Source organism: Cervus elaphus, chromosome 12 (assembly GCF_910594005.1).
Source record: "Cervus elaphus chromosome 12, mCerEla1.1, whole genome shotgun sequence".
NCBI lineage: Eukaryota > Metazoa > Chordata > Mammalia > Artiodactyla > Cervidae > Cervus > Cervus elaphus.
This window is the reverse complement of record NC_057826.1, coordinates 57,379,051-57,394,519: the sequence shown is the minus strand read 5'-3', so window position 1 is coordinate 57,394,519 and position 15,469 is coordinate 57,379,051. Positions and strand designations below refer to the sequence as shown.

The window sequence follows — 15,469 nt, the reverse complement described above, 5'->3', positions numbered from 1 at the left end:
CACTAATGAAGAAGAAAGGTGGAGGGGAATGCTGGGACTCCAGGTGGGCATCCCTTGGTTCAGGGCCATCACAGGACTACTGTGTAAAAGCCACATTGACACTTGTGCTTGCGCTCACGTATATTTTCCTTTCCTGCTCTGTTTTACTTCTGCTTCTTTTCCTCTACGTTCTTTCCACACACAAGCATGGGTTGAGGGCGAGAGGCTGAAGCTGGAGGCGGCCATCTTCCTCCCTCCGTCTCTGCGTTCTCAGAGGCCGAGTGTGGCTGATTTCTCCAGTGTTCCGGGAACAGGAAGTGAGCTCCTCTGCTTAACTCCAGCACTGCCTCTGCTTGGGCAGCATGTAAAATTGGCTTATATACACTCTAGGGGGACTGGGATGTGCTGTAAAGCAGTATGGGTCTTGAATGATCCTATTTTAACACCCCAGTGGGATATCTGGGATGACTGTAGGAACCACCCTGTCACTTGGCCTTGGAAAAGAAATAGAAATGTCAGTGAAGTAGGTTTCTGTTGTAAGTAGTTCCTGATATGTCCAAAGGGCAGGAGGTGGAGATTGTATGAATTTCCATAGTTCTGCTATATAATGGCTTTCTAGCTGGGGAGCAGAAATGGGGACTGTGTGGGCAAGAAGCCAGTGCTGGAGTCTTGGCACAGGGCCAGCTTCCTCCTGTATCTATTCTTCTGTGGTTTCTGCAGTTAACTGAAAGTCTTTCCTATCAGAGATGATCACCTTTCCATATATTTACCAAATGTACCTAGAGGGTTGGGCTATTTGGTAAAGATGCATGATTTTGCATATGGAGGGTTCCTCACATGCCTCTAGCCTTTTTCTCTTTTCTCTCCCTCCCTCCCTCCATCTCTCTATCTCGCTCTCTTCCTTAGTATAGTCTTTCTTGTTTCATTCCTTTTTTTTTTAAACTCAAATATGAAGCCCCCCCTCTTTCTATACATTTATATTCTGTTCATATAGCACCACTCCATGGATAGTCCAGGAGAGGTACTTATTTTGCAACTTTCAGACCCTCTAGTATTCTAAGGCTCAGTCTTAGAATCCCTTTAGCAGATTTTTCAAATGCTGATGGTGATTCTACCCACTGCTGGGTCAGAATCCCTCAGAGGGCAGTGGGCGTCTGTACTTTGAGAAAACTGCCTGGTGACTCTGATGTGCTTCCGCTTCAGGGCCCTGGCACCAAGCAGGCTCCTTGAGGGGCCACGGCTTTGTCCCTGCTGGGTCTCAGTGCTCAGCATGATGCCTGCCTTGGAGGAGGCACTGGTGTCTCTGCTGAGTAAATGAGTGGGTAAAGTGAGTATCTAACTTGGCTTTATACTCTTTAGTTTCTAGGACATGCTTGCCACATGGTGGGTGCTCAATAAATACTGAATAGTTTGTGACTTCTTATTTGGATATTAAAAAAATTTACAACTGCTACTGAAATGTCAAATCCCAACCTTTGTCTAAACTTGGGAACAGTCCAGTTTTTATCTGAAAAACCTACATTGCTGCCTCACTTCCCTTTTATGATTGGTTAGTGGGGCCCTGTTACTTAGAGAAAGAAACCAAAATTTTGATGAACGGTAGTAAACTGGCATCATTTGTAAGTCTCAGCCATGAACTCACCATGTACAGCTGGCTGACTTTTTCTTGACATTTGACGTAGGCTTCATAGTCTGCAAATACTTTAAACCTGTTTTTGTGATTAAAAGGAAAAAACAAAGCATCAAAAATCTTCATTAACAGATGTGTGTTCAGATTCCATTTAAAATTCTCTTTTGCTTAATGACAGGCATGGCTGGCTTACCAGTCTGATATTTCTATTTGTAGGGGTTTCAACCAGCCCTCAACCTTTCTATGGGTCTTTCCACAAGTAAGAATGTTATCACATGGATGCATTTGAAAGCTGAGTACACCAGAGGAAAGAGAAAAGGAATACCAGATTTGTGGATCTTATTCTTAAGTCTTCCTAGCATTGTTAGTGGAGAATACCTATTTTTTCTTTCTAAGCCTAAGTTAGCTTACCAGATCGCAGATCTATGCTAATCTACATGTTTCTGTTATAGTTGATTTAAGATGTTCTCATCCTTTTTCCATGGCCCAAGTAGCACCATCTTCTTGTGGGAACTCACCTGTCATGATAAAATAGCATGTTGACTAAGTCTTTGAAGAGGTCAGGCTGCTTGGGAGAAAAAAAGCCCTTGTCAATTTGATCAATGGCCAGCTTCAGCTCTGGAAGTGCCTCATAATATTCTTTTGCCTCATACCTGTGGGGTAGGGAGTGGGGGAATAATAAGAAAAGGTTCTGTTAGTGTTTGTGATTAAGGTTCTGTTTGTGATTAATAGCACACTAGATGGTACATTAGTTGTGAAAAAGGCATTCAAAAATACTGGCATTTATAGTCATCATAGAGTTCAACAGGAGTATAAGTATAAATAATATTTAACTAGATCCTGATATTTTTTCCCCCACTAAATTTGATTAGTTCCTTGTAACCAAGACACTAAGGACAGTAGATAATAAAAATCCTAGTCACAGAGCAATAGTCTAATCTGGTAAATACAGTAAGATTCATTTCGAACAGACTTTATGACTCTAAACAAGCATCATACAGGTGCTTTTTGGACCCACAGATGGCCAGATATGTTGCTACTGAGCAAAAGTTTACTTCCAAGGGCTGAGAAGTATATTCGACCTCCTCCAAATTTTGTGATTCCCGGGTTCCTTTGAGCGGCACTCTTTCTTTACTTCTCATCTGAATCCAGGTTAATAAACTTATCCAGATACTTAGTGGAACAAGTATTCTGGGTGCTTCTATACAACCAGGCCTATTCTCTACTGCTTGTTAGTCCATCTCTTAGAGACCTTAAAGGAATACTAGATGGTTAAATTATAGGCAAAACTTCAACTACACACTGGTTCAGTTTTTTGATCAAAGTAAAAATCACAAATGAGGGAGAAGTAAATAGCTCATGAGGCCAGCTCTGCCACAGCTGGTAGCAAATAGCAAGGAACCCATGTACCTGTGCCCAAGCTCCTTTAGCTTTCACATGCTGGTCAAAGACTTAATCAACAGTCAGGAGGGTCCCCTGATTCATAGGATGTATTCTGCTGCCATGTCCCATGTGACCCAACTTGATGGGACACCTGGGGGGGCGGGGGCGGCAGCCTCCTGGGGAGACACGTGCTCAACAAGCAGGACTGCTGTCTCACCCTTTCTTGTCCAAAGCAGCCACGTCCTCTACTCTCATGCCGAAGATGAACAGGTTCTCTTCCCCGGCTTCCTCGGCCATTTCCACGTTGGCCCCATCCATGGTCCCGATGGTCAGGGCCCCATTCAGCATGAACTTCATGTTGCCTGTCCCTGAGGCTTCGGTGCCTGCGGTGGAAATCTGCTCTGATAGATCTGTGGCTGGAATGACTGCAAGGAAGGCATTAGTGATAGAATGAGTGGTTCTGTCTCTCTGGATCTGCTTATATAGTATCTAAGCATTCATCTGGCTGGTCTGTTTTGATCATTAAAGTAGTACATGCACATCAAGATAAATATTCAAATGGTGTAGGATGGATCCCATTCTTCCCCTTGACTCTAGCAACCACTCTTGCCCACTTCTGATGTGTTATCTTGGTGGTTATGGCCACAGTGCTAAAAAGGTATATGCTTATTTTGTACTACCAGTCCATGGGGTCACAGAGAGTCAGACATGACTGAGTGACTAACACACTTTCACATTGTCTCTCTGCTACAAAAGTTGACACTACTATGAAATAAAATTCTGTTTTATGGCAGGACAAGAAAAATTTAAACAAGAAAAATTTTTTTCTGCCTTTTGGTCTCCTCTCTCTCCTCTACTGTGCATTGTGTATCTTGAGTTATGCATGGACCAAACCTCCCCATCAGCAGAAATATCCCCATAGAATTTAAATTGATACAGCCACTATGGAAGACAGTATGGAGATTCCTTAACAAACTAGGACTAAAACAACCATGTGACCTAGCAATCCCACTCCTAGGCATATACCCTGAGGAAACCAAAACTGAAAAAGACACACATACCCCAGTGTTCATTGCAGCACTATTTACAACAGCTAGAACATGGAAGCAACCCAGATGTCCATTGACAGATGAATAGATAAAGAAGTTGTGGTACATATACGCAATGGACTATAACTCAGCCATAAAAAGGAACACATTTGAGTCAGTTCTAATGAGGTGGATGAACCTAGAGCCTATTATACAGAGTGCAGTAAGTCAGAAAGAGAAAGATAAATATCATATACTAATGCATATATATGGAATCTTGAAAGATGGTTCTGATGAATTTATTTGCAGGGCAGCAATGGAGAAACAGACATAGAGAACAGACCTATGGACACGGGGAGAGGGGAGGAGGGAGAGGGTGAGATGCATGGAGAGAATAACATGGAAACTTACATTACCACATGTGAAATAGATAGCCAATGGGAATTTGCTGTATGTCTCGGGAAACTCAAGCAGGGGCTCTGTGACAATCTAGAAGGGCGGGATGGGGAGGGAGAAGGGAGGGAGGTTCATGAGGGAGGGACATGGGTGTACCTGTGGCTGATTCTTGTTGATATATGACAGAAAACCACAAAATTTTGTAAAGCAAATGTCCTTCAATTAAAAAATAAATAAATTAAAAAAAAAAAAAGAAATATCCTCATAACGAGCAACATGTTCCTAGCACCAATAAGACAGCTCCTTAAAAGATAACATTCCTTCTTGATCTTGTTAGGACATGATGACCTACTACTTCGTACTTGGCAGATCTGGATGGTGTAAACTGTCAGTAATATGGCATTTAGTGTAGAGCTCTGTCTCAAAAAAAATTTATAGAACTGCTTTGACTTCTAATGGGTGGAATAATGGGTTCTCAGAGCTTTCTGATCTGCAGTTCCTGGGTTATCCTCAATTTGGCTTGAATAAAATTTTCCATTTGTTTTGAATTGGAATTTTCCATTTCTTTTGATTGACTGATTAATTTTTTCATCAACCCTACACTTCTCTTCTCCCCCTTCTTCCATTCAGCTTCTGTTATGGTTTTATTTCTTCTATTTGATAACTTTATAAAATGAATATTGAAACTTCTCTTTCTTGATCCTTAAAATTCAGAATCTCTCCTTTAGCATCTAAGGAAACTGGATTGTGTCCTGTCTTCTACTTCTTATCACCTTCCTTCCACTTTGACTGCGGGGAAATAAGCCACAGGCAATTGAGGCATACCTGTGGCTTGATTCACACAGGAATACTGCCTGCAGCATCCTCCCCACCCCACCCAATACAAAGCATAGGGCTCTGAGAGTTTATTTGTGGATTCGATATATCTTCATTTGCATCCATAAGAATCTGGCACTTTGTTCTTTATGCAGACAGTTCTTAAATTGTAACATCAGAGGACCCAAAAACACCTCAAAAAGAGAAAGGTCCCTTTTCAATTTGGGAAAAGGGTAAACACACAGTTGGCACATGCGTGTGGATGATGCTTCGTGATGCAAACTAGTAAAGGTCCCAGTGGAAGAGAAAGGGATGCTGGCTTCCTGCCAGTCGGGCTGTCCCCAGGTGGGGATGCCACGCCTGCTCTGAGTGCCTATCTGAGGCACATCTAAACCTAGGGCTTTGGCAGCCTGACATGTGTCCTCATTCCCCGCTGCCACCTGAACAAATGACAGCCCTTCTTTCCAAGAAGTTACCAGAACAATACCTGGGGACTGGGGAATTGGTGTTCTACTGCAAAACGGGTGCTGGGAACCGAAGATCTCTTTTTTCTTTTGTAGAGCAAAGTCTGTACTTTATCAAAATTTCAGGGCCACCTTCTCCAGCACCCAGCTTTGACCAGCAGGGAATAAAATGTGCTTGCAAATGTAACTTCTGATGTGGACTCTGGGGACACTCACCTCAGTGTCAAATGGGCCACCTTAAACATTCTTAGCCTAGGGTCTTATTCTGCCTAAGAGTGGCACCTTCTATCCTGAGTCACTGGCTCCCGAGGCCAGCGGCTCCGTTTCCCTGTAGTATGCAATCCATCCCTAGACTGTGGCCCGGCCCCCATGGTCCGTGAGGACCGCACTACCTTTTTCCGCAAGAGACACTTTGTAGTTCTCCAGGAAGATGAGTTTCAACTTGCTTCCAACCACAGGGTCATTGTTTACCACCTCTGCCACTGATGTGATCAGCTTTATGATAAGTTTGGCCATGTGGTATCCGGGGGCAGCCTTGGGGAAGAGTGTGGACATGAGAGAAGGCAGGCATGAGGAAGTGGAGAAACGGCGAGAGAGGAGAGCCCCCATGTCCTCAGAGAAGAGAATCAAACTTACTTTGCCACCGATTATAACCGTTCTGGGCACAAAGAGCTTCTTTGGGTCTTTCTTAATGCCTGAAAAAGATGGAGACAGGGGATGGAACCGATGACGGTGGACAGCAGGGGTGCTGAGACCTGCACCTCTGGGGGGCTGGCTGGGGGCCGCAAGGCCGACTCACGGTTGTACATGGTGACCACGTGCAGGCAGTTCAGGAGCTGTCGCTTGTACTCATGGATACGCTTCACCTGCACGTCGAACATGGAGGACGGGTTGATCTTCACTTTGTACTCCTTCTCCAGGAACTGAGAAAACTTCAGCTTGTTCTCCTGTCGAGACAGAGCATGGGGCCAGAGCCCTTGAGACTCAGAAGGAACTGGTGCAGGGGGTGGTGGGGGTGGTCTGTTTTTAAACACTGGAGCATAAACCCTCCAAGCCAGCGGCCAGGAAAGAGTCTGTGTGGGGAAGCCTCACCTGCTTCACTTTGGAGATCTCGCGGAGGAAGATGTCGTCGCCCAGGAAGCTGTTCAGCTTCGTCAGCTGGCTCAAGTCCTTCACGTAGTCCTCCCCAATTTTCTTTTGGTTTAAGGCAAAAGGTGACTTTAATCAGAGAGGGCTGTCAAACCCACATGAGCAGTTTCTGTCCTTCTGTGGTGGGTGCTCACATTCCTAAAACTCATCTACACCCCACAACACAGAGGAAGGCTTCACTCACAGAAGATGCTAGAGATGATATGCGGGAAGAACACTGGCTAGTACCTCACATGTAGTTTCAGTGGTTTTTTTGTTGTTTAGTCACTCAGTTGCATCTGACTCTTTGTGAACCCCATGGACTGTAGTCTGCCAGGCTCCTCTGTCCATGGGATTTCCCAGGCAAGAAAACTAGAGTGGGTTGCTATTCCTCCTTCAGGGGAGCTTCCTGACCCAGGGATGGAAACTACGTCTCCTGCATTGGCAGGTGGATTCTTTGCCACTGAGCCACCGGGAAAGTCCATTAGTTTCAGTGGTACTAAGTGTTAAAAACAGAAAATCTACAAAAAGGGGTGACAAAAACTCAGGTTCTGCTAGTCATTTATATGATCTTAGTTATCCTCTTTTATTAAGTAGGGGTACCACCTGTGTGTCGTATGAGAACTGTTAACCAGGACTAGCTACATAATGTGTGGGACTTCCTTTTCTGGAATTGAGAATTTTAAGATGGCTACAGCAGAAAATGAAACCAAGCCAGTGGACGTGGGGCTGCACAAGTTGCTGGCTTGCCCCTGAGGCCAGCCCTGCTGCAGCCCGGATTAGTAAATTGTGAGTGTGCTCCCCGCCTGCCACATTCCAGTCCTGCCCGGCTTCCCCTCAGCACTTCCCGGTTACCTCTGCTATTAACTCTGCCAGCCCCGGGTTGCAGAGTAAGAGCCAGCGCCTTGGAGTGATCCCATTGGTTTTATTCTGAAACTTGTCTGGTTCTAGCTCACTGAAGTCCTTGAATCTGGAGACGGAAGAGACACATCACTGAACTTCGCTGCAAAGGCAGGTTCCTGCATGCTGGATGAAGTTCAGAGTTACATTTAAGAAGCAGAGTGTAGGCTTAGAAAGATTAAAAAGTGTAGGGAGGGGCTGACAGCAGCTATGGCTGTCATTCTAAAAAGAAATCCATTTGCAATTCAAAATAATGACAAGAAAAAAATCTAAATCACGCCCATATGATTTCCTGGCACTGACATATATATCAGACTTCTGAGCAGAAAGTTTTTTTTTTTGCTCCTAAATCTAGAATTAGGATGGTTAAGAGAAGAAGGTCTTTTCCTTTTAGAGAACGGTTCTTTGTATAGAAAAAAAATACTTTAAAACATTTAATGGGGCCTTTCCTCATCTCCAGCAGTAGCCCTGCCTTTACTAGCACTGTTCTGTTACTGAGCAATGTGAGACCCACTGCGACAGGGACGGAGGCTCACACTTGGGTCTTCACGATGTCTGAGTGGATTTTAGCCACGCCGTTCACAGCGTGGGAGCCCACAATGCAGAGGTGGGCCATGTTGATCCTTTTGCCTCCTTCCTCTTCTATCAGAGACATCCTTCTCAGACGGTCGACATCTTTAGGAAACAAGGCAGCAATTTTCTAGGCAAAGGAAGAGATAGGCCTCACTGATCACTCAGGTTTCTGACAACCCTGGGGTAACATCATTCACTTCCCAACCAAAACCTTCCATGGAGTAAACATAAAACTTCACCCCCACAGAGAGGCACTGAGTTATTAACCCTGGGGAGATGCCATCCCTCCACTTCACAATATTTTCAAAAAGGTGTTGTTAACAGAGCCCCACCCAGACTTGAATGCTTTTGATGTATCAATGTCCAAAAGATGTTTGGGCCTCAAGCTTGGTAAGAGGGAAGACTACAGCTACCCTTAACATATCTAGACCTCCTTCTCCAAAGGGTTATGAATCTGTCAAAGTGACTTACATCTAAGTGCTTCTGATTTATCTCGTAAATGATTTGCAAATGTCGAGGAAGCAACTTCTCCACTAGTGCTACAGGCCATCGCTCCAGGGCTTCTGGGAGCACGGTGTGGTTGGTGTAGGCGAAGGTCTTCTGGGTGATCTCCCATGCCTGGGGGACAGGGGGTTGGGGTTAAGGGGGAAGGGTTGTGTGTGTCAGCTGCTTCCCTCTGCAGAGAGGCTGCCCGTAGGTGCACCCCATCCCTCAGGCCAAACATTTCCTCAACTCTGGCCTGTCTGCAACAGGACAATTCTATCTGCACGTATACTATTCGTAGGTTCCTGAATGGTATAGGTAGTGGGAACATGTTTTCTTGGGGGTGGAAAAAAAAAAAAGCAGCAAAACTGTCCAATAAAACTTAAGACAGCATACTGATAAATCTTCTCTATAATCCTAACTTGTCTTTTGTTTATTAAATAAACAATATTTGAGAAATAAATCTTAAGTAATGTTCTGAGAAAGTACAAAATATGATTAAATTCAATGGGGACACTTTCAATTAGCTCTAATCTGAGGCTAGAGAGTGTAATTTAGAATCCTTTTAAACACAGAAATGAGAAACACAATATAAGCCTTGATATAGCTACTGAGCTGTGTCCCATTAGAAAGGTGTTTATTTCTTAGTCTTACTCACTCCAAGAACTGAGAAATGTCAGCACCAGTGCAAAGTTCACCTTTCATTGTTGTAAGTTATCAACAGTGACTTATTTTAAAAAACTGCGAAAACGAGCTTTTGGCAAAATCTCTCAATCACAGATGTTCTGGTCACTCAAAAGAAAAAGAAGCCAAACTCTCCAGACCTTGGACCAGGGCAGTTTTTCAATATCCACAAAAATCCTCATCAGCTCAGGGATGGCAAGTGCAGGGTGGGTGTCGTTCAGCTGGACGGCAACCTACACGGGGGAGAGGGGAGCAACACGAAGGGGGCCAGTGGCCCATCTCTGGCTTCCTTGTCCTTGTCCATCGCTCACACATGCACCAAACAAGACACCTACCTTTCATGGAACGCTTTAAGTACACTGTAGCTATGCAACTTTTTTAAAAATTGAAGTTGATTTAAAATACTGTGTCAGTTTCAAGTGTACAGAATAGTGATTCAGTTACATATATATATGTATACACGTGTGTGTATGTGTGTGTGTATTCAGATTATTTTCCTTTATAGGTTCTTACAAGCTATCAAGTAACTTCCCCATGCTATACAGTAAATCCTTGTAGCTTATCTGTTTTATGTGTGTTTTATGTATAGTAGTGAGTATCCGTTAATCCCATAGTCCTAGTTTGTCTCCCCCCACCCATTTTGGTAACCACCAGTTTGTTTTCTATGTCTGTGAGTCTGTTCTGTTTTATATACAGATGCTCAGAGTTTTTAGCACTGAGACAGCTGAGGAGTAAGTCTGAGGGAAGTCCTGATCCTCTCAGTGGTTCCCACCTGCATTCAGACTGAGTACTTGCCTGATCTGGGAAGGCATCAAACGCAGTTGCGGCGCTTTTGCTGGAGTCAAACTTGGAGGCTTTGAAACGTCGGATGACATCTTGCAAGGTAGCAGCCACCACAAAATACTCCTGCTTCAATCTTAGCTCCTTCCCTTCAAAAAACTTCAAGCCAGAGAGATTGAGTGAGAGGGTTCACACTAGGAGTGGCCAAAACATGACTGGTGTCGCCTGCCCAGGGGCCTATACCATCTATGGGATGTCTGGTGGAAGACAGCAGGTTGAAGGCCAAGCATTAGCCTCCTGGACAGTAAAGGATTTTAGAAAGGCATACTGATAAAGGATGAAGGGAATGGAGAGAAGACAACAGCAACAACTTTTTAGAAGCTGAAAAACAGATGGATAAATGGTAATTGAACCAGAAGATGCAGGAAAGCTGACTCTTGACCTAGTGGGAAAAAGCCAAAGGAATAGCCCAGTGTACACATCCAAGCTCCCCAAAGGCCCAGGAACTGTCAGCATTGTGTGCCTTTAGACATAGGGATGAAGAGGGGGTAAAAAGTTAGTTGAGAGTCTAAGAAGCAGCTGGCCTCAGACCTCATCTCCATTTCCCTCAAATGAACAATCTCCTTTGCCAACTCAGGCAGAAGGTGGAGGTCTATTCCCGGGAGATGGTTACGCAGGTGCAGATGGAGGCAGGGGTACCATCACAAACTAAAACGGGGGAAGAGGGTTCAGTGAGAGTGTGTGTACTGAACGCTGATACTTTCAGCCTTCTTCTCCCAACCAAATTTGAGAACGCAGGCAGTTAGTGTTAATTCCACCGAGGAAAAAAGCTGCTAGCATCTTCTCCAGGGAATTTGGCCTGCCCAGAAGAGAGAAACTAAAGACATGGATTAAAAAAAAAAAAAAAAAAAGGACATGGATATGCAGAGCTCCACCAGGAAATGGCCCCAACAGGTCACAGGATAGTGAAGCCAAATAGATAAATCCCAACCAGAAGTATAGAGCTCCCCAAAGCTTGTCAGTACCTTTCTCTTTAATTTTAGTGGGCACTTAAGGGCCCTTAGCCATCTAAGAAAAACTTCTAAAAGATGTTGAAATAACAAAGGTTAACTTAGAAGAAACAGAGATTAGAGAAAAGAATGATTATAAGAATATGATCAATAATATCCTCAGATAGATTGGATATTGTATTTAAGAAATAAGAATAAGATGCTTTAAGAAAATATCTAGAGCAAAAAAAGACTACTCAAAAATTAAAACATGATAGCCAAAATGAAACACATTGAGACAGTTTGTGATTGCCCATAAGGTGAGTAAGAAGACAGAGATGATAAATAAAAGACAAAAGGTAAGAAAGTTAAAGAACCAGCTGAGGATGTTTAATAATTCCAGATCACTTCTCAGAGAGCTGTAGTCCTGTGTTCCCAGACTGAAAGGGTACCCAGGCATGAGGAGTGAAAATAGACTCACAGCAAAGCACCTCCCCCTCTAAAAAGACTTTCAGTGCATTTTAGTACAGCTGGAGATAGGGCGTTTAGAGGGGGATAGAAGGAGAGGAAGAGGGAGACGAGAAGCTTTCAAAGGGGAAAAAAGCAGAATACAAACAAAAGATCAATAATTCAAATTGCACTGTATCTTTCAGCAACACCAAAAACTAGATTAAAAAAAAATCTTTGCGTCTTTGATATCCAGGCAAACTACCAATGTGAGGGCAAAATAAAGACCTCTTTCAACACGACAGGTCTCAAAAAAAATTGGCCTCACATGCACCCTTTCCCAGGAAGCCCCAAGCATTTGTATTATCCAAACAAGGGAGCAAACAAGCAAAAAGAAAGCGTGGGATCCTGGAAACAAATGACCCCAGAGAGGGGAGAGCACAGAGGTCCTTAGAACGGTTGGAGAGTCACTCCAAAGATGCCAGTGGAGCAGCCAACCAGGAGAGATCCAGAAGGGACTTCAGAAGGACCAAGTCAACAGAATACCGAAGGTGTCTGAATATATTGAGAGGAAATTTCTACAACTGGGGTAGAGTACGGTAGGAGAGTCGCTCCAAAGATGTCAGTGGAGCAGCCAACCAGGAGAGATCCAGAAGGGACTTCAGAAAGACCAAGTCAACAGAATACTGAAGGTGTCTGAATATATTGAGAGGAAATTTCTACAACTGGGGTAGAGTATAGGATAGATTAGGGCAAAGTACTCAGAAAACCAAGCAAACAAAACAAGCATCAGCTCCAGGAAAAACAAAAACTTTTTACAGAAAGGAAAAATACTGACATGATGATGTGGAAGGGGATAGATCAGCTGTCTGTAGTGTTGACAGGTCATAATAATGTAAACACTAATTGAAGACCTAGTGAAAATTACCATGTAATTATGTTGAGAGACTGTGTGCTGTGCTTAATCGCTCAGTCATGTCAGACTCTTTGTGACCCCAGAGTCCACCAGGCTCCTCTGTCCATGAGAATTCTCCAGGCAAGAATACTGGAGTGGGTTGCCATGCCCTCCTCCAGGGCAGATTCCTCTGAAATGTACTGAAGTTACATTGTTTCTCCCAAAGAAAAAAATAACATATACCATTAAGTTCCTGATAATGCTGCAGCAAATCCACTTACTCCTCCTTGGAGACAGGTTTAACAGCAAGTGGATATCTAGTCTTAGGACCATTTATGTCCTAGTCCCCACAATCCTTATTTTGGGGCATCTTTGTGGAGCAGACTACTAATTTGGTTGTTTCTGAGATTATTACTTAACAAAAATCATTATAGCTTCTAGAAAATTATTTTTACTCATAGAGAAGTTAGAGCTAAGTACATTTAAATCCACTAAGAATTGATAGTAGTCATTTGAGATTCAGTCCCAAGTGTTTTTTTTTTAAACTAAGTTATTTTTAGTGTAAATTTGGGAATGAGCTGCAGTCCACGGGGCTGCAAAGAGTCGGACATGACAGGGTGACTGAACAACAGGAACAGGAATGACCACCTTTAAGAAAAAGTTTAACAAGATAAATCACTGGCATAAGAAACAAGTGTCTGCTCCTGGGTCTGTTCTGAGGTCCATGACCCCCACCCCTCCTGGGGGCAAAGGGGCAGAGGAGACCCATGAATGGGGGGTAGAGGATAGGCAGGACCCCTCCAGGGACTTCTGATGCTGCGGATGAAACTCCTGTTTGGAAAGGAAGAAGTGCTTCATCCCAGCTGCACCTCATCTTTTATATCCAGGTTTTGTTTTGAAATACACGGACAGAGTCTCCCAAATAGGGATGGGTGAAACACCAGTTCTGATTTCATGAACTGTACAAATTTGTTTTCCTTACTGGGATAGGAGGGGAAATCTAGACAATGCAGGATGAGATATGGAGATTATTCCTCATTGATGGGAAAAAAAAAAACCATTATAAAGTATGTGCTTTATGGCTGCTGAATAGGCACTTGTGAAATAAGTCGCTTCTGTTTCCACTGAGAAAGCCAGCTTGACCACTCACATTATCATTGGGATAGAGGACCCGGGAGATGTTCTCAGCCAGATTCCGGTCCAGCACGGCCTGAATGTAGTCTCCAACATTAACTGAAGGAAATGTTAGAAAAATCAATACACAGACAGGCCAGCTACTGTCTTCAGAACCCCCATGATCTCACCTGATGCTTGCTGAATACCCTGGCTGAATACCCCAACCTTTTTGGGATCAGGGACTGATTTTGTGGGAGACAATTTCTCCATGGACTTAGGGTGAGGGGGATGGTTTGGGATGATTTAAGCACATTACATTTAGTGTGGATTTTATTTCTAATCTAATGCCACTACTGATCTGATAGAAGGTACTTGTCCATGGCCCAGAGGCTGGGGGCCTTCTGCCATGTGGGGTTCCTAAAATTCCTAAAAATTCAAAAGGATTTCAGCAAAACTTCAAGCTCTGATTTACAGGAGGGTCTATGAAGGTCAGACTGAAGGACTGCTTTAACCGTGTTCTCCATACCTGCTCCATAAAATGCTTAGTCATTAAAGAGTTCATATCAGAAACTCAGCTCACTTTGGTTCTAATTAGTAAAGAAAAAGGTTAAAGACACATGAGCCCATGCTGTACTCACAGTCTCTGAGGTTAAAGTCATTGGGCGCCCGAGCAGACCAGAGGCGCATGGTGTTGACGGTGTTGTTCAGATACCCAGGCACTGGGGTGTCATATGGAAGAGCCAGGACCACCTGTGGGGTGAAACCAAAGCAGCTGCTCACTGTTGCCCACGTAGGAGGATGTAGGTTGCACAGAGCTGGGAGACAGCAATGGGAATTTGTTTCCTGGCTCCATCACCAACTCAGATCGTATGATCCCTAAACCAAGACAAGGCTCCCAGGGCTGCAGTGTCCTTCTCTCACTGGAACAATTCGGATGGCTGGAACGACCCAGACAGATGGACCTCTATATCAGTTTCACGTTGACTTCCCTTTGTGTCCTTTGCCCTGATCTGGACGTAAATCTTTCACATTTCAGATCAAGCCATTGTTCTAAGAATAATAAAATATGATGTGCAAAGTAGCAAATGTGAATCTGTACCCATTAAGAATAGTAATCAGGATAAGTTTCATGTAGGTTATTCAATGATCTGATTTCAAATATGGTGAAAAATCAATGGAATAGGAAGTGTACAAAGATAAACATGACATATGATGTTTAAAATGCTATGCTAGGTTTTTCACAGTTGCATGAAGAGAGTTATTTTAGTGATCTAACAAATCAGCTGATAATAAGCTGAGATGGGTCTAAGAGGTGAGCTTTGGAAAATTTAGCTCAATATTTTTGATGGTCATGGAAACAGAGAACAGGAAGATGAACTGTGTTTTACATGACTTTAAAATTTTTGTGAGAAAAGATACTTCTATTCCCTGCCTCATCAGTCAATCTCTAAGGAAGGGGAATGACAGATTGGTTGAATTGGTGGACGCTAGAGATCGTTTAGTGCAACTTACTCATTTCGGATATGAGGGGAATGAGGCTGAGAAGCAACCTACCCAAGGTCACAGACAAGTGGTAGTGTTGAAACCTAACCACAGATCTCTTTAATTTGGTCTGCTGAATTATAAACGAATGAAGGACTATAGCCTATATCAATGACATACATTCAGTCATGCTTTCATGAACATCATAATCATAGAGTAACAAATCACACTGACTTGAATATCTTCACTAGGAAATTAAGGCCTCTGGAGATTCTTAAAGCAAGTTGTGATCAATC

General features: G+C 43.5%; 1 protein-coding gene across 1 annotated transcript in view; it reads right to left on the bottom strand.

Annotated features, from left to right (window-relative positions):
• PYGL (glycogen phosphorylase L) overlaps positions 1–15,469 on the bottom strand; it is a 51,401-nt gene that overhangs the window by 15,342 nt on the left and 20,590 nt on the right. The window contains exons 6-19 of the mRNA XM_043918980.1: positions 14,330–14,441; positions 13,726–13,808; positions 10,260–10,403; positions 9,605–9,697; positions 8,769–8,915; positions 8,261–8,424; positions 7,680–7,794; positions 6,789–6,890; positions 6,496–6,643; positions 6,333–6,391; positions 6,089–6,230; positions 3,210–3,417; positions 2,128–2,262; positions 1,622–1,688 (exon numbers count right to left, since the gene is read on the bottom strand). Of these exons, the coding sequence (XP_043774915.1) occupies positions 1,622–1,688; positions 2,128–2,262; positions 3,210–3,417; positions 6,089–6,230; positions 6,333–6,391; positions 6,496–6,643; positions 6,789–6,890; positions 7,680–7,794; positions 8,261–8,424; positions 8,769–8,915; positions 9,605–9,697; positions 10,260–10,403; positions 13,726–13,808; positions 14,330–14,441 (1,719 nt within the window). The remainder of the gene's footprint in view (positions 1–1,621; positions 1,689–2,127; positions 2,263–3,209; positions 3,418–6,088; positions 6,231–6,332; positions 6,392–6,495; positions 6,644–6,788; positions 6,891–7,679; positions 7,795–8,260; positions 8,425–8,768; positions 8,916–9,604; positions 9,698–10,259; positions 10,404–13,725; positions 13,809–14,329; positions 14,442–15,469) is intronic.